At 37.3% G+C, this 24,128-nt stretch overlaps 1 protein-coding gene across 1 annotated transcript in view; it reads right to left on the reverse strand.

The window, feature by feature from the left end:
- Positions 1-24,128, reverse strand: part of LOC108717374 (ADP-ribose glycohydrolase MACROD2) — a 1,335,613-nt gene that overhangs the window by 367,725 nt on the left and 943,760 nt on the right. Inside the window, exon 6 of the mRNA XM_041564180.1 lies at positions 23,376-23,497. Within this exon, the coding sequence (XP_041420114.1) occupies positions 23,376-23,497 (122 nt within the window). The remainder of the gene's footprint in view (positions 1-23,375; positions 23,498-24,128) is intronic.

The raw sequence follows: 24,128 nt of genomic DNA on the forward strand, positions 1-24,128 counted from the left end.
CAAAACATTTTCTCACAAGCCGTGACAACACCCTCATAGTCCTAAAAATAGTTAAAAAAAATTCCCATTATATTTTTAACATTAGCTCTGTTTCAGCAGTTCTGCTTTACTTTTTTTTTCTTTTTTTGATTTGTAAAACTGTGAATTTCATTTCCTGAAGATATCAACCTGTAAGAATCCTTGTGTGGTATTAACTCAAGGACATCTTATGAGCAATGTCACTTCTTTCAAATCATGAATGATATATGTTTAATGTAAGTGTTACAGAAATTCCAGCCTGTTGTATTTTAGCTTTTTTAGTTATGTGAATAAAAATGTGTCGTTGAACAGATCACCTTTCCATTCTTCTTTCTTCTAGAAGAATAGGTAGGATTTTTAGTAAAAAAACAATGTTCACAAAAATATGCTTAATGTTCTTTCTAATCATTGTTTTAACTTTAAGGTATATACCAGTTATGAAAGAACACAAATACAAATACCTTATTTGACATATTTAAGCCTATCACACTTTCCAGAATTTAATAGAAATAAGTGTGCATTTCACACACAAAATATTCAGTAGTTGCATACAGTAGTTCATTTGGGCTTAAAAAAGACAAAGGTCCATCAAGTCCAATACTGCCAGGTATCCTGATCCACAGTAGGGAAAAGCTTTGGTAAGTATGTTACATGCTCTATTTTGATTTATATTCATGTTCATTAATCTCTTTTAGGAGTAGACTCAATTGGGTTCTTTTTTTGTGTGAGCCTTGTAGCACTTTAGGGATGAAACCTTAATATTTAAGCATTGTCACACACCATGATATATAATAACTAGTAGACCACAGCATAAGATAAAGAAATTTTGCTTCTTTAGCTGGAACTAGGTATCATTGGGGAGATCTAATGTGCTAAAATATTTATTTTTATAATGCCCAGGGCAAAATCTGTTTATAAAACACAAAGATGGTACTTTTCTCAGGTGAAGAAGCAGTATATAGTGTACTTCACTTTTTATGCATATATTGATATATTGATTGTCAAGGGGCAGATTTATCAAAGGCTGAAGTGAAAATTAGAATTAAAAAAAATCAAATTTCAAGCTATTTTTGTGTACTTCGACTAGGGAATAGTCCAAATTCGATTTGAATTTGAAAAAAATTTGAAAATGAAAATATCAAAATTTATCATGTACTGTTAAAAATTCGACTTCGACCATTCGCCATCTAAAACCTGCCGAATTGCTGTTTTGGCCTATGGTGTCAATTGGTGAACTTTGAGAAATCAAAGGTTTTTTTTGGGAAAACTTCAAATCGAAAATGGAAATATTCACCCAACAAAAATTTTTTTTTTTTTAATTTGAATTTTGAAGTTATGGGAGTTCAAAAAAACTCCCATTACTTTGAAATCTGACCCTTGTTAAATCTGCCCCTAAATGCCATGAGGTGTGTCACTGGATACATAAGATGCAGTAATAGAAGTTTAGCATAAGAGTCCGTTTTTTTTCTGGTCAGACTATTAAAAAGGAAAACACAATTTTTTCGTAAAAAAACCCCAAATTGTTTGGGATTTATTAAACCCTGATGGTGTTAAAATTAAGAATAAAAAAGTGCTCCATCTCAGACCTGCCGACTTCATGTAGAAGTCAATGGCAGGTGTCCCGTCAACAATTGGAAGATATCCTTATCTGTGCTGGGCTTTGTTCAAAAATCAGAAGATTTTGTGGTTTTCAGGCATGAAATTCAAAAAAAGTCCCAGTTTTTGGTGACATCCAAAAAAATCAAGAGATTCAGTTTTTTTCATGAGTTTATATGAGTCTTTTCCTGTACAAGATATTTTTGTGAAAACTTATTGATACATAGGGGGGAAAGGATTTGGTCGGAGTGGTTTTTAAAGAATAGTGAGAACATTTTGAATTTTTGATAAATAACCCCCTAAGTGTAATACAGACACAATAAAAACATCAGAGACAAAAAAGTATACGAGTAATATTACTGTCCACTACCTTCTTGCATACTGAGCATGTGCAGTGGCATTATATCATCAGTGGCAGGTGCAAGGGTACAGGTGAACTGTGGGAATAAATGGTCCTGTCCTTGGTACTTTGGTACTACTGCTTCCTTAAAAAATGAGCCCTACTATATTGTTTCGAATTTATCTTTTCATCATCAATCGACTTAGAGTAACTTAAACCATCTACACTGAGAACATGAAAGCAACCAAAAGGCAGAAAACCAGCTGACAGTTTAGTTAAAGGATCCAACACTTGTTTCCCAGATCAGAATCTTCAAAGCCATATAGTAACCAATTTATATTTAGCATTGCCTTGTTGCAATTTCGAACGCTAAAATTAGCCGGAGGGGTTTTTGGAAACCCCTGTCTTTCATCTAAGATGGCCAATAATAAAGATATCTTCACAAGATATATTTATATGTTTCAAAAAATAAAATTCACTTTTGGCGTATGCATTTTCTATGAAGCTTTCAAGATATCTGTACAGTTTGATACATTAAAGAATGTCAATCCATATTTTATTACAAATCGTTGCATTTTAAGCATGATTTCTCACATTTCACCAAAAATATTTTATCATTTTGGCTTTCACTCCTTGGTCTTTTTGTTTTCACAGGGATCAGGAGATAGAGTAATAGAGTAATATAGTGAACTTGTTGTAAGCTTTATTTTCCCAATGCTAAAGTACAGGGCTGTATGAGCATTAGATATCCCAGTAGTGGTGGCCATACTCTACAAAACATTAATGCAACACAAAATGGAAATGTATAGGAATTGTAATGTGCTGAAGTGTTTGATAATTAACAATTGAGCTTCCTTTGCTCTCTTCTTTCTTAATGCTGTATTTGGAACAAAAGACCATGGGATAAATGATGTTTTGTCAAGAAGATAACCAATTTTAATAACGAAAGCCGGATTCTCAAGATTTTATGGTTCCTGCTAATGCTATTGAAATGAGGTAGCAGGCTTTGTATAGTACAAAAGAACGAAAATGAATCTTTAAAAGTTAATTACTTTGTTCATTAGAGATTTTACTGTAAATGAATAACAAGGTTAAAGTCATTTTAGTTGCAGACAATGAAGTGTGTTTAACTGTGAGTATGATTATTGTATCTATCATAAACTTCATATGATGTACTGTATGTCAAAACTGCATCTTTCCCTCACTATCTAAACTCTGGTGGTTAATGGGTTTCAATTTAATGGATCCCATACCTCTATTTGGATAAAATGGAGTCTATGGGAGATGGCCTTCCATGGGAGATGGCTTTCTGGATAACGGTTTCTGCATAAGGGATCCTATACCTGTATATATTTTCAAACAGACCCTCTCATTAAAACCAATCAGTATAAGACAAAGCATCTGTTGCATAAACAAGCATAAAGCTGTCCCAGTCAGTAACAGGGTGGACTAAAAGTTAAAAATGTAATATCCTTCACAGTAAATAGCAATGCATGATCAAGGAAAATGTAATACAGGTATGGGACCTGTTATCCAGAATGCTCAGGACCTGGGGCTGTCCGGTTAACGGTTCTTTGGATTTCCAAACCATAAGTCTACTAGAAAATCATTTAAACATTAAATAAACTTAGGTTTTGCCTCTAATAAGGATTAATTATTTCTTAGTTTGGATCATGTACAAGCTTCTGTTTTATTATTACTGAGAAAAAAGGAAATCTTTTTTTAAAATGTTGTATATTTGATTATAATGTAGTCTATGGGAGATGACCTTTCCATAATTCGGAGCTTTCTGGATAATGGGATCCCATGCCTGTTCAAAGTCACCTTTATACATTATACAAAACAAGTCACATCAAAAGTAAAATTCATACTTAATGGCAAATGTGTCTCTAAATAAAACATCCAATAAACTTAAATAAACTTTCCGTTTATGTAGAAGGGTTAGGACATCTCTAACTTACAACAGTTTTTATCTGTTCAATCACCTGCACCAAAAAATATTTAAGATCACTGCTATTACATTTCGCAAAGCATTTGGTGACATTCGTTTTATTACAATATTTAGTATTGCTAATCTGATTGACATGCAATCTACAAGCGCATCGTACAGTCCACATATTGTTTTCTACACTTGCAGCAAGTAATTAAATAAATCACTCCTACACTATTACAATTAATCATTTTTTTATTCGATGTTTTTATTTGTGATTGTAGATTAAAATTCCTGGGAAACCTCCAAAAATGTGATGCAGTGACAATTGCCTCATCTATAGCAGCCCTTAAAGTTACAATAATGAGTTTTGCTTGTATATAGACTAGGTGAAAATACATCACCAAAAGTACAGTATATGCTCTCCTAGCCACATTACTCACACCTTGATTTAGGATCCCAAGAAAATATCCATCTGCATACAAAATGGGCAAACATTTCTGAACAATATCTACTATTTTATTATATTGTCTTCTGTATCTTGTAGTAAAGGATATTGTGTTACTGTACTGTTTGTCTCTTATTTTTAGGCCCTAATAAGGTATTCCTATCAGTCCCAGATGCCCTCAAAAGGGCCTTCCTGATATTCTATTTATCACAGCCTCTCTCACTAAAGTGGTCACTCAAATGACAAATAGTAAAATTCCTTATCAGTGGAGCAGATCCTCCTCAACCGGAGGAACTGTCCCACCAGTATGCCACCTACAAAATTCCTGGGATGGCATGACCGCACATGTAACAAGGTATTCCCACTACACAGTTTATGATGAATAGTAGAATTGACTGTATTCCCCCTATACATAATTCTCACATCCAGAAATTCAAATTCTGTATGGAAAGATTTGTCTGTAAAATGCAAATGTAATCCATTATTATTTATTGCCTGTAGAAAGTCACTCTTCTCTTCCACCTTGCCAGATCCAGAGCAAACTATCAACATAGTGAATATATAAGTTCAAATATTTCCTCCGCTCTGCAGATATGTGGGATTCCTCCCACCAACCCATAAATAGGTTGGTGAAGGAAGGGGCAAATTTAGCCCCCATTTTTGTCTCACATCTCTGTGGGTAGAAATGTCCATCAAAGAAGTGTGTTCTAAGAGATACTCTAAAGCTGACAGGAGAAAAGATTTAAGTTCTTCTCAATAATCACTACATTTATCAAGATTGAAACCCTTTTTATGGGGAATTGAAGAATACACATCCAATGTGGCCCAAATATACCCATTGTTCTAGTCAATATCTTTAAGTTTCAAAAGTACATCCACTGTATCCCTCACATAACTGTCCAATCTTACTACCAATGGCTGTAAATGAGCATCCACCCATTCAGAACGATTCTTACTGAGTGACACTATGCCTCAAACAATGGCCTCCCTATGGGTGGCTTCTGCTCCTTATGCACCTGGGGCAGATGATAAAAGGTTGGAATTACTGGGAATTTAGGCATGAAAAAATCCTCTTTCCAAATTGCTAATTAAGCCTTTCTCCAGAGCTACATCTACAAATGTTACCAGTTCACTCAGGAACTTCTTAGTAGGTAAATATGACTCTGTATCTCCTAGCTGTCTTAATGCATCCTCTCTATATGTCAAAGAATTCAACACTACTGCCATACCACCTTTATCAGTATTTGCAGTATCATATTTTTGTAGTTCTTTTAATGTAGCCTGTTCTATTCCAGTCAGGTTAGAGGCAAAAACAAAACAACCCAATATTTTTAAGTACCTACTATTCATATATCATATGATGCTTAAAGGACCAGTAGCATCAAAAACCGAATTTAAAACAATTTTTTAGTATTCTACGAAAAAAAAGACACCAACACATATTAAACTTTAAAGTCGCTAAGTCTTTATTAAGAAATAACTTACAAAAACTCAGTTTGCACTCCTCTTCATAAAAGACGATTTTCAATCCATCGAGCGATGCTCCATTTTTCCCTCCCTGTCTTCCTTATAGGAGATGGCCAGGGAGGAGAAATTGAGTGCCACACGATGGATCGTCGCCCTGTCGCCATTTCTGAAGAGGAGCGCAAGTGGAGATTCGGTAAGTTATTTCTAAATAAAGACTTGGTAATTTTAAAGTTTAATATGTGTTGGCATCTTTTTTTTTGTAACATACTAACGAATTTTGTATTAGAAAATTTTTGCTGTTACTGGTTCTTTAATTTCTACCAATGCTTCTTATGCATCTATATTTAAATTCCACTTACTCCATTTTCCATAACATTTTGCAAGATTTTAAGTATTCTCAGTCCATTGTTCTAAACTCCTTTATAAAGCCAATAAGCTTGTTATATTCTGGGATAGATTCAGACTTCCAGTATTGAGCTATCAACAATCAGCGCAAAAGTCAATATATGAACAACCAATATTTTATCCTTCCCCTTTAAATACTCTAAATCCAAATGCAATAATGTTGTCCCTGGAGAAAGTAGCTTGTGGGTCCACTGTATCCCGAATTTCTGCAAAAACTTGCGACCAAAAACCACACTCCAACCCTTTTTATTATTTTTGCCTAAATACATTATTGTAGCCTACAGCACCCTGAACACGGTGTGAAGCCAAAACAAATGTTGCTCAGTCAGAATATTCCAGAAAGAATCTGATCATTAGTAGCAACATACTGCTGTAGACTGGACATTCATTTAGCAAGTTCAAATGGAGCGAATTTGTTTTGACATCACAGAACTAGCATGAGAAAACACAGCACACCACGTTACTCATTTACTTTAATGCCAAAGGGTGCTATGAACTATTTAAATGAAGTTTTATGGTAACGCGTTATGTAAGCCAAATGTTTGCTATAATTAATCCTTGTTGGAAGCAAAACCAGTTTCTACCCAGGTCCCAAGCATTATATCCCAAGATGCTGCATCTGTTTCCAGTAATGCTATATAATATAAGCTGCAATCATGGCGGCAAAGCTTTTCTCTATGAACAGCAATAGATTGGCACAACCTTTTTAGAACCACTATATGTTACTGAACCACTCCTTCTAGCGGCATGTGCCTTAGCCAAAGTTTACGCAAGGAGTAATAAAGATGGCGGCTGTAAAAGCCTTGTCCAATGGAAGCCATTGTGTGAAACTGCACACACTCAAAAACATTTCTTGCAATACAGTACAAAGGAGTTTGTAGGTGCAGCACCAAGGAATCCAGGAAGTAGAAAAATTTAAAAATATAAACCTTTATTCCAGCATATTAAAATGATAGTAGGAAAAAGCATGCCCCACACTGAATATTGGGCTGTTCACTCCACGCGTTTCATGGCTCTCGCCACTTCCTCATTGTATATAAACGATTTGTGTAAGACAAAGTAGAAGGGGTATTTGCATCTCTATTTGGTTTGCACTTTTGGATAACAGTACCAAGGACAAATTTAAGAGGATGCCATCTGCTCACTGAATCTGTAGTCTGTAGTTTTGGACTGCTTTTCTCTTGTGATTGAAATCTCAATTGATACGATTATTCTAGTGTTGTTAATGACTAATGTTTGCTCAGTAAGCTACTGCAGTTCCAAGCACAATGAGTATGTACAGTGCCAGTATTTCGATAATGAAGGCTACAGGGACAGCTTAAGCTTTTCATCAGTTGGCCCAGAAAGCTCAATGGTACTCTATATTTAGCATTGCCATTTAACTACAGAGTGTCTCTCCTTCTCTTGCTAAAGGGGCTTCTGGAAGTGTGTGGCAGGCATAGCCATGATCACACAATGGAGGTATCAGGGGTCTGGCAGAATCAGTGTTGTATCTGTAATTACATTTGTAAATAAGGTTGTGACCTGTTTAAACCTACCTTGATGTGTACCAAAGAAGTCACTAAAAGATGGCAAGTAGCAATGGGCGAATTTGCGTCGTTTCGCTTTGCCAGAAAATTTGCGAAACAGCAAAAAATTTGGAAAAGCGGTGAGGGCATCTTGTTTTTGACGCCGGCGTCCATTTTTTTTTCACACTGGCCAATTTCCGCCAGCGAATTCACAAATTCGCTGTGAATTCGCGCCTGGCGAATAAATTCGGCCATCACTAATGGCAAGTGATGCTGACATTAAAATGCTACTTTTCAAAATTATAATCTGCATTAAAAGTTACCTATAGGTCATGTTGATCATTTTTAGTTCTGCTTTTGTAAGTAATTGTTACTTGAAGCACCTAAACCACTTTTTCCAACCTGACTGTCCCTTCTCAACCTGTCATTTAGGGGCAGCTTTATCTAAGGTCGAATTTCAAATTTTTTTTTTTTTTAACTCTAATAAATTCGAATGTACTCAAAACTCAAATGTTATCTTATTTAAGAAAAAACTCAAAAGTCTAAAATTTGAACAAACGTTACTGACCCAAAAACTTGAATTGAATTCAAATCGAATTTGAATGAAACTCAATTCACTTTCTTCTTGAATTCTGGGCAGTGTCATTCTGTGGCTACTAAAGCAAATAAAGTTCTTGCATAAAAAAGGGCATTAATTCAAGGGATGAAAACATAATTATGTCTCTTTATAGGTCCCTGGTGAGGCCTCATCTGGAGTATGGGGGCAGTTTTGGACTCCAGTCCTTAAGAGGGATATAAATGAGCTGGAGAGAGTGCAGAGACTAAGTGCAACTAAACTGGTTAGAGGGAGGGAAGAGTTAAATTATGAGGGGAGACTGTCAAGGTTGGGGTTGTTTTCTCTGGAAAAAAGGCGCTTGTGAGGGGACATGATTAGACTTTACAAGTACATTAGAGGACATTATAGACAAATAGCAGGGGACCTTTTTACCCATAACGAGAATCACGTACCAGAGGCCTCCCCTTCAGACTAGAGGAAAAGAAGTTTCATTTAAAGGAACAGAGTAGGGGGTTCATCACAGTGAGGACAGTGAGGTTGGGGAATGCACTGCCGGGTGATGATTCAGTTAATGACTATAAGAGGGACTTGGATGATTTCTTGGACAGACATAATACAAAGGCTATTGTGATACTAAGCTCTATAGTTAGTATAGGTATGGGTATATAGAATTGATGGACTTTGTCTTTTTACAACCCGATTTAACTATGTAACTATGTAACTATGTAACTATATGAATGTCAGGAAGGCTATTAACATCTACAAATGGGTCAACGGACTTCTACCATTGACTTGTAAATCAATTTGGCAGGTGGCGAATATTAGATTTAGAACTGTTTCCATGGCTGAGATGTGATAAATTTCACATTCGAGTTGGTGCTTTTAAATTAGAATTTGTTTGTTTTGCCACAAAAAAAAAAATAGAAAATTTGAATTTACCATTCAAACCTTAATAAATCGTCCGCATAGGGTTTCTTATGCTAATAGAATCTTGCTGCACCAACATGGCAGCTCCCTCAGAGGAACATGGGGGATCAGATAGGTAATGTAAATGCATCCGGCAAATATTTCTATGTCAAAATTGTTAATAGCATACAATGTTATTAAAGATGTAAAAAATGTTTAATTCCTGGTGTCAGTCTCTCTTAAACATTATCAAATACACACAAAAGTGAAGCTGCAAAGAAGAGTAGGCTATCAATACATGTGATAAAATGCTTTTTTTTTCATGCTTCATGGAATCCATTAACTAGGGATGGACCACGTTAAGGGTTTGGTTTGCGAATTGGTTTAGCCTGGCCAAACCAAATCTGAATCCCTATCTTACTAAAGTACAAGGACATTTGGATCTGAAAAATAAATAAGTCCATATATAGTGTAGGCTTACAGTGCTACGCAATATGTTGGCGCTATATAAATACATGTTAATAATAATAATAATACGTGCACAAAATGTGTAAGGCTATGTATTCATTTACTTTTGGCCTGAAATAAAGTTCTCAGTTATTTTACAGGCCTGTCTGTGGGATCTGCAAGTGCCTGACCTCTTCTGTTTGGTTGAATACCTCCACCTTCAGCTGTAGGTCTGGGGCATGTGCACCCAGACCCCACATTTATACTGGTGAGTTTATAAACTTAGTGGTCTTACACTGGGAGTTTTTCTTCTGTTTTTTACATGTACTGAAACAGCACTAAAATTATAAATGTACAAGGAGGGGAACACAGTATGTCAATATAAAGGGACTCTGAAGTGAGATTCTGTATATTAATCAGCAAGACAGCTGCTAGCAAACTATTGGGAAAAAAGCCAGTCATTAGTGTTGGATTAATGGCCTCTTAGACCAGGAGCTGAGAATATACAGGCCAATTTTATAGATGTCTTAAAAATAAAATGTTAAGACTTTAATGTAATAATAGAAAGCAAGGAAAAATGTCACTAAGGTGCTGTAGACCTGCAGAAAGGAATATTATAATTGCTTGTTTTATCCTGACAATGTCTATGTGCAAAATGTTAGTAGGCTTCCTGACATGGACCCACTTTCCAAAAAGGTACCAAAGTCATCCTTCTTCTGTGTATCCTTGTACATCTTCACACAATGATGACCAAATAATACATCTTCTTCAGTTTGAGACCGAGCTGCCTTAAAGGAGAAAGACTTCATGCACTTCGGGGTGCCAAATGTTAGGCACCCCCATGTGATTGTATTGACTTACCTGAAACCCCGGGCTGGTACTCCTACTTTTGTCTCATAAAACTGCACTGGCCGGGGTTATACCAGTGAGCACGACGGAGTGATCCTCTTCCTCTTTCTTCGCTCAGCTGCGCACGCACAGTGGAAAAAAAAGCCAAACTTTAACAAAAAATGTGCCTTTTTCCTTCTACTGCCCATGAGTCTGCTCCAGGAAATTTGAAGACAGAAGAAGCTGGAAGAGGATTGATCTGTGGTGCTCACTGGTATAACCCCCGGGCTGGTGTAGTTTTCCGCTGATAGGAGCACCGGCCCGGGGTTTCAGGTGCCTAACATTTGGCACCCCCAAGTGCAATATGACTTTACTTCATACTGAAATTGCAACATTTTGTCAAAATGCTTATTGTGTTGTATTTTTAACATGCAAAAAATAGTCCTTCTACAGTTAAACAAAACCTGCAGAGAAATTCTAATAATGCCATTGTTGTTTTTTACGGCACAAAAAAACAACATTATTTTTCCAGCAAAACAAAATGCATGGAGAAGGGAGATATTCTTCCATTGGTTATTATGGAATCTCCCTAGCTGATATAAGGTGGGCGGTTACCATGTGCTTTTATTTTGGTGCTCTGCCTAAGAGTGGCCAAAGTAGGCCTTATTTTCTTGCAAATGAGGATTATTAATCAAGACCCTGTCAATATTATACCCCAATAGGCAGGTATAGCAAGCAATACAGTGCAATGACCCATCTCAGAAGAGAAGTGAGGTTAGTATTCCCCATTCTATTGCTAGTCCATAGACAACAGTGGAAAGAGACTCAGGGTCATTACACGTGGATGCCATTCACCGTGGGTACTGATCAAGGTTTAACCAATGACAAAGAATCTACCCTTTGATGCTTTCATTTGTGAGCAGATTCATTTGCACTTTTGTCTCTGCTATTAAAATATTACACTATAAGATGCAATAAAGGCTTGATAACATATGGCATACGTATCCTAAATCCTGATATTCAATAAATGTTTCAGAACCACTGACGCCCACTTGCGAACCTCTGGCTACTCTTGTGGGTGTTGCTCCTAACATGGCTGAGTTGAGGGAAGATAAAAGATAGAACACAGTATCCACTTTCCAGAGCAGCACAGAATGTATAGTGTTACATATATAAGCCATGTTATTGGTTTTAATGACTGGCATAAACTTGGTTTGTTTGTAAGGTCATACGGGTTACTAGGTGTTTTGATGACAAAAAGAAGCACAACAATCAAATGGCATTTTCTCCTTTGATAGCAGTATCCCATTCTGATGAACATAAAACTCATTCACCATTAAGTAGTAATGACAGTGTCCCCAGGAGATATTGACCTAATAAGAAATAACAAAAAAGATGTTTTGATGACTACTAGTGATGCGCAAAATTTTTCGCCAAGGTTTCATGTGAAACTGACGCCACAATGGGTGAAAATAATTGTCATGCTTCAAACAAATTGGTTGCGCCACCTTGAGTGTCAAAAAAAAAATTGTCGCCCATAGACTTCAATGTATTTCGGCAACTTTTTCACCGTTTCACTAATTTTGAGTGAAGCAAAATGGGTTTTATAAAATAGGGAAGAGCTTCCCAGCCTGTGCTCAAAGAGGTAGATATGGGCTGGTCTTCTGGCTAGTTGTTTGATATGTGCTAGAATTACAGTACAGACCATAGCAAAAGGACACCGCATGATACCAGTGCAATACAATAAAACTTGGAATTTATTAAGCATTCATTTTGCTTTCCTGCCACAGTATAATTAAAGGGCATGTAAAGGCAACAAAATAAAATCCAATTTTTACTTTCTTTAATGAAAAAGAAACCTATCTCCAATATACTTTAATTAAAAAATGTGTACCGTTTTTATAAGAAACCTGACTGTATGCAGTGAAATTCTCCCTTCATTTACTGCTGTGGATAGGAATTGTCAGACGGTCCCTAACTGCTCTGCAGGGAAACAATCATACTTATGAACAGCAGGGGGAGCCCCCGCCTTACTTCCCAGCCATGCAGAACTCAAGCAGCTTTGTTTATGATGATCCCTAAGCAGCCCAGACCCCACTGAGCATGTGCACAGTCTTAGTCTTGCAAAGATGTATAACAAAGTTACAAGATGGTGACCCCCTGTAGCCAACTTTGAAAGCATAAATCATTTGTTTGATTAGGCTTGTGGTGCAGTAAGTTCATGTTTATATTTAGTATACAAAATACAGCATTTCTAGCCTTATTCTGTATTAGACTTTACATGCCCTTTAATTCCATGTCGTTTGACACTGCAGTGCATTTCATGGAATTTTATCTCCCTTTTCCTTTAATGTCAAAGGGTGCTCTGTACAGTACAACTTGTATTCCAGAGTCTTCAAGAGTACAGTAACTTATTATCTCCTGTGACTCTATTATTCAGTTAATGTTGTGCTTGGCCTCTAAAAAAGATTCACTGGTTTCTAAATAATGCAGGTTTTATAAAATAAATATTCCAAGCAAGAACTATTTGACAGGACCAACAATAATTACTGCAATGCTTTCACAGCTCAGAGCAAAACCTCTTACCAGTGTCACGTCGGTGGAACAGGAAGATGATTATTATTATCCTTTATTTTTATAGCGCTGACATGGGCCATGGAACTTACAACTGATTTTTCATTATTCACATCAATCCCTGCCCCAATGGAGCTTAAAATCTAATTTCCTTGTCACATTCATGAAACACATGCACTCTAAGGTCAGTTTCATCAGCAGAAGGTTAACCCACTTGCACGTTGGGTTCTGGAGCGAAGGAGGACACTGAAGCACCTGAAAAAGATTGGGAAGAAGATGCAAACTCCATGCAGTTGAAGTGGGCTTCAACTTTATCGACCATACAGTATATTTTTAAAGTATCTTAATTTTAATCCATGCCATCTCATAAAGCGATTGTTTGTGTGTCATCCTCCTGGGATTTTCTTAAATTAATGGCCAGTAGGAGAAGAGTAGTCATCCTGTAAATGATTAGTAGTTGGGTGAACAGCTAAGCCCCAGCTTTGAGTCCTTCAGTACAAAAGGTAAGGTTTTCATTCAGCTTCAAGAACTGATAATAAGGTGAAAATTTCTTAATGTTTTCATTCAATTGTTTAAAAATCATTGTAGGCACGTAGGGTTCTCTAGATCCAAAGGGCATTTGGCATTCATGTATACTCTTCCCTGGAATTGAACACAAAGGGGCACATTTACTAAGCTTGAGTGAAGAATTAGAATAAAAAATACTTTGAATTTCGAAGTTTATTTTTGGCTACTTCGACCATCGAATTGGCTACTTCGACCTTCGACTACGACTACGACTTTGAATCAAACGATTCAAACTAAAAATCGTTCGACTATTCGACCATTCGATAGTCAACGTACTGTCTCTTTAAAAAAAAACTTCGACCACCTACTTCGCCACCTAAAACTTACCGAGGTACAATGTTAGCCTATGGGGAAGGACTCTACCTACCAAACCTGAACACTACGTATGTTTGGTTCTTGGAGGTTCCTCTATTGATCTTATATTGCCTTCCATTAGAAAAACCTTTTAACTCAGATTTTAATTGGCTTTGATTAAACAGGTAAGTGTTACTGCAGTAGTTAAAAGAAACCGATTGTTATTTTAGATGTATGGGATCCCTTATTTGGATACCTGTTATCCAGAAAGCTCCATTTAGACTCCATTTTATGAGAATACTTCTAATTGTTAAAAATGATTTCCTTTTTCTCTGTAATAAGAAAACATAACCTAGTACTTGATGGCAAATAAGCTGCATAAACCCTTACTGGAGGCAAAATATTTAAATTATTTTTTTTAGCAAACTTACAGTATAGAGATCAAAACTACAGAAAGATCCCTTATCCACGAGCCCCAGGTCCTGAGCATTCCAGATAATGGATCCAATACCTGTATTCATTTTTTCCTCCATTAGGTGTCCAAGGTACAATTCCAGTGGTACTTTTTTTTACATTTTCCTACGTTTACTGTATGTTGGTGTCCTGTGTGACCTTCCAAACTCAAAAAAATGCAAGCAGGTTAATTGGCTCCTGATATATACAGGTATGGGAGCTGTTATCCAGAATGCTCTGGACCTGGGGTTTTCCAGATAATGGATCTTTCCCTAAGTTGGATCTTCATACCTTAAGTCTGCTAGTTTGGATCAATGATAAGGTACTGTTTTATTATTACAGAGAAAAAGGAAATCATTTTTAAAGATGTGGATTATTTGATTATGATGGAGTTTATGATGGAGATAACGGATCCCATACCTGTATATTTCTCTCTCTCTCTCTCTCTCTCTATATATATATTCGTCATGCACAAACCTGTTATCCAGAAAGATCCAAATTACGGGAAGGCCATCTCCCATAGACCCCATTTTAATCAAATAATTTTTTTTTTCTGTTTAATAATAAAACAGTACCTTGTACTTGATGTTTAATAGTATATCATTAATTCTTACTGGAGGGACAACAATCCTATTGGTTTTAAATAATGTTAAAGTTATTTTTTTGTAGATGTAGGGGCCCATTCACCAAGCTCGAGTGAAGGATTCAAAGTAAAAAAAACTTCGAATTTCGAAGTGTTTTTTGGGCTACTTCGACCATCGAATGGGCTACTTCGACCTTCGACTACGACTTTGAATCGAACGATTCGAACTAAAAATCGTTCGAATATTTGACCATTCGATTGTCGAAGTACTGTCTCTTTAAGAAAAATTTTCGACCCCCTAGGCTTGGCTAAATTTTTTTGGTCGAAGGATAATCCTTCGATCGTTGGATTAAAATCCTTCGAATCGTTCGATATTCGAAGTCGAAGGATTTTAATTCCCAGTCGAATATCGAGGGTTAATTAACCCTCGATATTCGACCCTTGAGGTATGGAGATCCAAATTATGGAAAGGCCCCTTATCCGAAAACCCCCAGGTCCCAAGTATTCTGGTTAATAGATCTGAAAGGGAAATTAGAAATAGAAAGTAAAGTGGGGAGAGTGATAAAAAGCATTTCAATAGTTTGCAATGAATGTTAATTGCTCATACGTTTAAAATGCCATGAGCTGTTATTAAAGGGCCTTAATCTTATGCTTCCACAGATCTGAATTGGCTAAAATTATAGTGTAGAACTCCTCTAATTTCAATTATATGTTTTATTTATGCATATATTTATGATGATGTATAAGTACATGGGCAGCTTCTAAGGCAAAATCAGCTAAATAAAATACAAGCATTCCCGCAGAACACAAACAACTCAAAACCAAGAGAATAAACACTTTAAGAACAGAACGCTACAAATGTGATTGAAATCTCACGGTTGTTTTCTAGGTCGGCCACACACGCTGAGAAAGAACAATGCAAAATTAAAATAAATGTATTTTTTAAGGCTGATTTAAAAAAAATAATACAGCTCCACTATAGCTAAAGCTACCACATATTACAAGGCACTCTCTTATTTTCAGACAAGGAATAAGCAGCCCTTGGGGCAAAGGGGAGCAAAGCTGTGAACCCCTTTGTCCTGCTACTTTATGCAGCAAACCAACCATATATATCTTTTAATCTTCTAGGCATCCGCCACAGAATATTTCCTTACACAGTAACATACATTATAACCTATGGAAGGCACATTTCCATGCTTCTTTTTTGAGTATGAGAAATATTTGTAATTCATAAGTTATACGTTTGCATATTTATGAATGAAGGGCAAGTGTGAAACATATAAGGGGTCCATTTACTACATGTGTGGGGTGGTGCACAATGCAAAATATGGGCATGATCTGACATGTTTTTTGCATGGTGCACCTTTTAATGAGGGGCGGTCTGGGGAGGCATGCAGGTCCCTAACTAGCTGTATTCTAACTTTTAGCGGTATTCAAACAAGTTGCAAGTTGGAGAGCACCAACAGGTTCAAGACACAACGGTAAGGACTGGGCTGCCATGTGTAGAATTCTGCACCTTATTCCAGATTCTTCTTTGCCAAGTGCAAGTGCTTTTTAAATGAGTCTAAGGGGCACACTTTTGCAGGGTGTCATAACTAACCCCTATTTGTTGTTGGACTTCACAATATATATATATATATATATATATATATATATATATATATATATATATATATATATATATATATATATATATATATATATATATATATATATATATTTACATTAAAATGTTGCAGTTATCTCCAAAACAGCAGTGACAACTCTAATCTAATCACAACTACCAAGGAATGCCAAGTTTAATGACAACTCCATGTAGCCTTCTAGCTCTTGATAAACTAAAACTTCCAAAACCCTTTGCCTCTCAAGCAGCAACATCTGAATGTCTACATATTGTATTTAACCAGTTTTCTCTTGTGTAAGAATATGCCATCTATACTCTAACTAAGGGGCTCCACAGAGTCTAGGAACCCTGCATAAATGTATTAATGCCAAAAACCTGTGATCCTCAATTGAACAAGTATTTGTCATAAAGAATCAAATGAAACAAATAAGAAATAAGAAAAGCCCTTACTTACTGCCCTAGTCCACCTCCTGCTTCCCCTCCGAACAGTTCGTTACCCTTGAAGGTGCCCTAACACTATGCTCACGTATCACTGCCGAATAAATGCAGTGGAGCTCATGGGCACCATCTTCTGGATCTCCGTGCTTCTTCTGTAAGGGAATGCAATATTGGGACATGTGTAGTTGGAGCAGTCTTCCGGTTTGTAGCAACTGCATGGAAAAGTGCAAGAAATTGCCGAAGGGAAGGAAGAGGACCTAAAGAAGACCGAAGATCCAGAAGATGGTGCCCCTGAGCTCCACTGCTCTTACTCTGCACAATATATGAGCAAAGTGTTAGGCGCACTTACAGGGATAACGAACTACGTGGGGTGGAAGCAGGGAGGGGGGACTATCTAGGACAGAAAGTAGGGGCTTTTCTTAATGGGGGTTTTAGTTCTCATTTGATGTTCTTTTTTGGGAGGAGGAAATTGTTCAGTATGCAAACATCGGTCTTGGAGACCAGGAGATAAGTGATGTGCAGGTTGACCGAAAACCCGGCCTGACCAGTGGGTTGACCACCAGTTAGGCAGGTTTCAGGTTAAAATTTGGCCAATCAGTGTGGGTTAGGGTGCAGGTCAGACCAGGGACGTAAACTCCCCCACTGCTCCTGAAGATTCCCAGTCTTGGAACCAGAGAAGCACACAGAACTGCTGTACAGAGCAAAAGAAGATGCAGGTATGGGTGCAGGTCCTACAATGGCAACATTTTGGGTCAGGGGTGGGTTAAGGTTTTGTAGTTAGGGTTGTGTTGGTTGAGTTTTTCCCTACCTGCACATGATTACAAAGTTATTTTTTTAAAGAAAGTCAGAATGTGAGCTATACAGATGTACCCTCAGTTTCAGGAATGAAAGATGTGAGCAGATCTATCTACTTACAGTGAATTTCATGAAGGGAAAAGCGTGGTTCTTGTGCTCATATATACTGCATCACACAAGCAATGCTGTTTTTGTATCTGCAGCTAACAAAGCATCCACGTTCTATGTGGCATATATACATTGATCTTGCATTCATTTATTACAGGTTCCAGTGTGCCAGCCTATTTTATAAGAATTCTCGGATCATACACATTGTACTCCAAAGAGACATATGCTTCATTGACATCAGCAAAAAGATGTGTATTCTGTGCCATGATTATTTGATTTTTTAAAGCAAATCAAAGCTGTGGAGATAATGTAATTTTAATGTCATTGTCTACACCATAAGAAAAGAAAATAGCATTTTAGGTCAACAGGACCAATATAATAAACATATTACATGGGTAAATAAAATTCGTATCATTGAGAGTATGAATCCTGACACTGGAGCAGCTTGTAAGAATTATATGTACATCATGTTTATTATTTACCAACTGTTGCTTATTTAGGATATGCTCTATGTATTTTCCACATTTGTTAATATAACTATATGATCAAAACACAAGGTAATGTTAAAAAATGAAAAAGGACAAAAGAAACAGAAAATTTGTGCCTGAATTGTGTTTTTTCCATGTGTATAAATGTGCATGATCCCATAAACCCTTTGGTATTGGAATTCTGCTGAGAGTAAGTCTCACATGATGTATCTGTCAAGAATCACAAGTGTTCCAGAAAATGTTCTTCAATATTTGACAGCTACGGTGGCTCTTTAATATTGTTATACACATAAAATCTTTTTTATCAGTACTGGAACTCCCAGTTCCTAACAATGTAATTATTGCATTCCACTGTACAAGAAGTCCATTAAGATGTTAAATATACAGTGTAATTTTCTCTGAAGCTACAGTTAACAAGACATTGGGCTAGTAATATTCTGCTGCTCCTGTCAACATATCATGTCTTGTTCCCATTGCATAAAACACTATATTAATACAGGGGTATGACTTTTTTTTTTTACCTGTGAGCCACAGGCAAATGTAAAAAGAGTTGGGGAGCAAGACAAGCATGTAAAGATCCCTGGGGTACCAAATGAGGGCTGTGATTTGATATCTGATAATCCCTATGTGGACTGGTAGTCTATAGGGGGCTCTGTTTGGCAGTACACCTGTGCAATATGATAAACTAGAAAAAGGAGTCCCTAATTAAGTATAACTGTTACTCACCCCATTGAGGAAGTGTCCCAGGTGCACCAACCTGAGCAGTCAGCACGGGGAGCAGACAAACTAAAATATTCAATGGAGCAGGCACTCAAATAAAGGCAATCTTCCACCAGGTTATTGAAGCAGAGTAAAAAGGATTCATTGTGTCCACAGCCTTACGTGTTTCATGTTACAAACACTTAGTCATAGGCAAGTGATTGTAACATGAAACACTCAAGGCTGTGGACACAATAAATCCTTTTTACTCTTCTTCAACAACCTGGTTGAAGATCACCTTTATTTGAGTGCCTGCTCCATTGAATATTTTTGTTGTTATGCAACCAAAACTTGCCTTAAAGCCAAAAATTCAAAAATAAGCACATTATTTGAGGCCACTGAGAACAAGATCCAAGGGGTGGGTGAGCAACATGTTACTCATGAGTCACTACTTGGTGATCACTCCTGTAGTCCATCCAGTACTCTGGTTCTCAGTTGTTCACAGGGGCACAACACTAAATTTCTTGGCAAAAATAAAAAGCAACATGGTTATACCCCTTAAAATAAATTGAAATATGGCAGCTGGTTAATCTTGCAAGTTCCAATATCTTAGTTTTAAACTAAATTTTTTTGGGCTTAAAAGTTTTGTTTCAACCTTAGGTGGTTGGTTCCAATGTAAGTACCCTGTTAGTCTAAAAGCAATGGGTTAAGGCAAAAGGAATAAAATGAAACCGTAGAAAGGGTAGGCACTCATGAAACCAGCACCAAGCCATTGTGTTATTGTGGGTCGATGCCAAAGAATGAGCCTTACATTTTTTATATTTAGAGGTACTTATAGGGTCCAATTATTAATATAATTAGGGCAATATTACCCGAAGCCAAGAAGGGTTCTGTTTACAGTGTAATGGAATCTCTCTTTATATATCCCATAAGCATAGAAGCTGTTGCATAAGTATCTTAACAGAGAAACGGGTCTATGTTAAAACAAATAACTCTTGTGTGTTAAGGTGGCCATACATGGGCAGGTTTAAGCTGCTGGTTCAGGTCCTTTAGACCAGTCCAGCAGCGTATTTGCTAGCATATGTGCCCCTCCGATGGGCCTCCCTGACTTATAGCTGCCCAAAAATCATCCATATGGTTTTCGGTTAGTTGATGCGGTCCTTGTCCTGTTGCCTTGTATTCCTGTCATTGTAATCCAGGCCCTAGGCTCGAACAATTGGATTAACCCAAATTTGCCCACCAAATCAGCAGATCTTATAGTGCATTGCCTCCTTCTTACTTCTGCTAAGAGATAACCCTTGTCCAGGTCCGAACTGAGAATTAAAATAGGCCCTGGCATTTCAGGTACACAGAGGCCCAATCAGCCCATATAGAGGCCCAAACAGGCCCCACCAGCCCACTAAATACTGACTTTCTATGGGACCTTATAGCAGCCCCTCTGGCATTTGCCAGAACCCAGAGATTGCCAGTCTGGGCCTGCCCTTGTCTATGAGTTTCTTCTCACACACACTTACTTTAAATTAATTAACAACAGATAAGACAACAAAGGCTGAGTGACCATGTGTTTTTATCTACAAAAAGCAATGCATTGTGAAATATTATTACCTGATTATGATTACCTGAATGTGATTTCACTAAGGGGCTGATTCACTAAGCTCGAGTGAAGGATTCGAATGAAAAATACTTCGAATTTCGAAGTATTTTTTGGGTACTTCGACCATCGAATTGGTTAAATTCGTTCGAATTCGAACGAAATCGAACGAATCGAACGAAAAATCGTTCGACTATTCGACCATTCGATAGTCGAAGTACTTCCCCTTTAAAAAAAACTTCGACCCCCTACTTCGGCAGCTAAAAGCTACCGAAGTCAATGTTAGCCTATGGGGAAGGTCCCCATAGGCTTGCCTGTGATTTTTTGATCGAAGGATTTTCCTTCGATCGTTGAATTAAAATCCTTCGAATCGTTCGATTCGAACGATTTAATCGTTCGATCGAACGAAAAATCCTTCGATCGATCGATCGCAGGATTAGCGCTAAATCCTTCGACTTCGATATTCGAAGTCGAAGGATTTCAATCCGAGGGTCGAATTTCGAAGTATTTTTAACTTCGAAATTCGACCCTTAGTGAATCGGCCCCTTAGTGTATATTTAAAGTAAAAAAGGAAATGTCAGTTTCAGATCGTATGAGGATATCCCTTTCTGTAAAAATAACATTCCCTGGTATCTGTCCCACTTCCCTTTTTAATTGCCCATGTGTTTTCATGTATTTGGTGTTGATAGTGTCAAAATTGAGAATAAAGTAGTGTCAAAAAGAACGGTTTCTCTTTGCCTTGTACCATATGAAATATTGAATTAGTGCATTGACTGCTCAAAGAATGACTCCTTTTAAAGCAGAGCCTATTGATTGCTGTGAACTGTAGACAAAAAACAAACCATTAAAAAAAAGAAACATTAAGGAAATACAGGTTGGGAGTCATCACTATAGCAACTCTCTGAACAGTGTGGGAATCGAATAACTAGTTGAGAATTTCAGAGGAACACCCACATAATGATCTACAGACCTTGCAAATAAAAAATGCTTATTATTGGGACTCACACATGTCCCAGGGAGCTCCTTAACCCAGATATGGGGTTGATCTTTAACCCACTTGAGGTTTGTTAATCCCACTTTGACTATGCTGATCTGATACAAATTTCCCTTGGAGAAATTGTTATAAAAGCATATGTCAGTACATTCAGAAATGCATGATTGGGAAGGGAAGATATTATTTATAAAAGCTTCAAAAACACTTAGGGGCCGATTCACCAAGGGTCAAATATCGAGGGTTAATTAACCCTCGATATTTGACTGGGAATTAAAATCCTTCGACTTCGAATATAGAAGTCAAAGGATTTTAGCGCAAATAGTTCGATCGAACGATCAAAGGAATAATCCTTTGATCGAATGATTAAATCCTTCGAATCGAACGATTTGAAGGATTTTAATCCAACGATCGAAGGATTACCCTTCGACCAAAAAACCTTAGGAAAGCCTATGGGGACCTTCCCCATAGGCTAACATTGACTTCGGTAGCTTTTAGATGGCGAAATAGGGGGTCAAAGTTTTTTCTTAAAGAGACAGTACTTCGACTATCGAATAGTCGAATAGTCGAACAATTTTTAGTTCGAATCCTTCAATTCGAAGTCGAAGTCGTAGTCAATGGTCAAAGTAGCCCATTCGATGGTCGAAATAGCCCAAAAAACACTTCGAAATTCGACGTTTTTTTACTTCGAATCCTTCACTCGAAGTTAGTGAATCGGCCCCTTAAACAGCAGTTATACAATTTCCCATGTTTAACAACTTTGTGCAGCAAAAGTTCCTTTCTGTCCATCCTGCCAGGTTTGGACTGGGCTGCCAGGACACCGGGAAAAAACCCTTGGGGCCCTGTCAACCCAGACCTGCTCCCCACCCTGGGTGCTGCACCCTGTTAGAGTGGGAGGTGGAGGAGGTTTTGGCTGGGGGTCAAGAAACAGAGATGGGTTGCAGTTAGGTGAGGGGCCTGGTAGCTGTGTGGACTCCTGACGTGGTCTCCCCAGTGTGACTCGGACCCCCAGTCCAAAGCTGCATCCTGCAAATACTATAGCCTAGGGGAGGATAGGTTGGAAAGATAAGAGGGAACACAGAGTTTAAATAACTAGTATTGCACAAAACTGCTTTTATTAATTATAGAGTAAACATTTTTTGGAGCTCCTTACATTAAATTTAGAAGATAACATTTTTTTTGCTCCTTACATTAAATTAAGAAGATAACATTTTCCTAAGGATGCTAGACTGTACAGAGTGCTGACCAAAACATTTTGGAGGAAAAGATCATTGAGGACAATTGGTGGGACTTGTATTCAGAGTGATTTTCATTTTCAGTCCCAAATAGTGTGCAGTTCTGCATTCTCTGCCTCATTTTTAATGATGATGCCATCAAGAAGGAGTTCACTCACACTTCGAGGGGGGATTCATCTTCATGATATCATTTATGATCCCCTCTACCATTGCCCATGCTGCCAGATAATTTCTTGGACACCTCCAATAAGAATGCTTTGTATTTCAGCTCAAGTCATTCTGACAAGTCCTTAATGCTACCAACTGGCCATTTTCAAACAACATCAATTTAAGTACTGTTTATGGTAAAGGAGGAAAACAAGTTAAAATAAACAACTGACTGGCGGAAAGGAATACCCTAGAGATCAGCTTATCCAGGATCAAATACATATATATTATATATATATATAAACGTCAGGTTACAGAGGTGTGTATAAAAGAACTTACTATTGTCCTGATATCGTTCTCAGTTGCCAATGTGAGGGAAGAATTGTAGCAGCTCGCTAGATCTTGTTTATGGTTGGGACTTATGTGGCCTCTTGCAATAGGCCCAACAGTGTGAATAACATCTATAAAGGAAAAAGGTGGCACATATGAACATCAGAAAGAATCAGCAAAATATATTTGATTTGCTTTCAGGTAAGAATAAATACAATATCATAATTATTAGCAAAGATAAATAATTGCTAAATGCTAAGGAAAAGATGAATAGTAGAAATATCCATTGCAACAGAAACAACAATAATAGATAATAATTAGGGACTTGTTGGACCAGTACAGTTTGGTGGAGAAATTAACAGTTTTGTCTATCCGTTCCAGAATTTTAACATGTGCACTGTTTTGAGGGAAAAATAAAAAACGGTCTGTTGTACTGGTGAAAATTGCAGGAATAATTATTATCCAACCTTTGCTTTCCATGCCAACCCATGGGAGCCCTCCCGTGTCTATCTAAGTAGCTGTCCAGGTGGTGCATTAAAAAAATATCAACATATGAGCCTAAACCACAATGCCATTTTGATTTTCCATTGACCAAAATTGACCGCAGTTTTGCAAATTTCTTGGTGATGCCAAATGCGCCATTTCACGTACCACTACTAATAATACCTTGGGTAATGGGAATATACCTTGGGGAAATTATCTTGAGTTTTGATCTAGCAATGCTCTTATATGATATTGCCTAAAAAAATGATAAATTATTTA

The sequence above is a fragment of the Xenopus laevis genome, chromosome 5S, assembly GCF_017654675.1.
Source record: "Xenopus laevis strain J_2021 chromosome 5S, Xenopus_laevis_v10.1, whole genome shotgun sequence".
NCBI classification, from domain to species: domain Eukaryota; kingdom Metazoa; phylum Chordata; class Amphibia; order Anura; family Pipidae; genus Xenopus; species Xenopus laevis.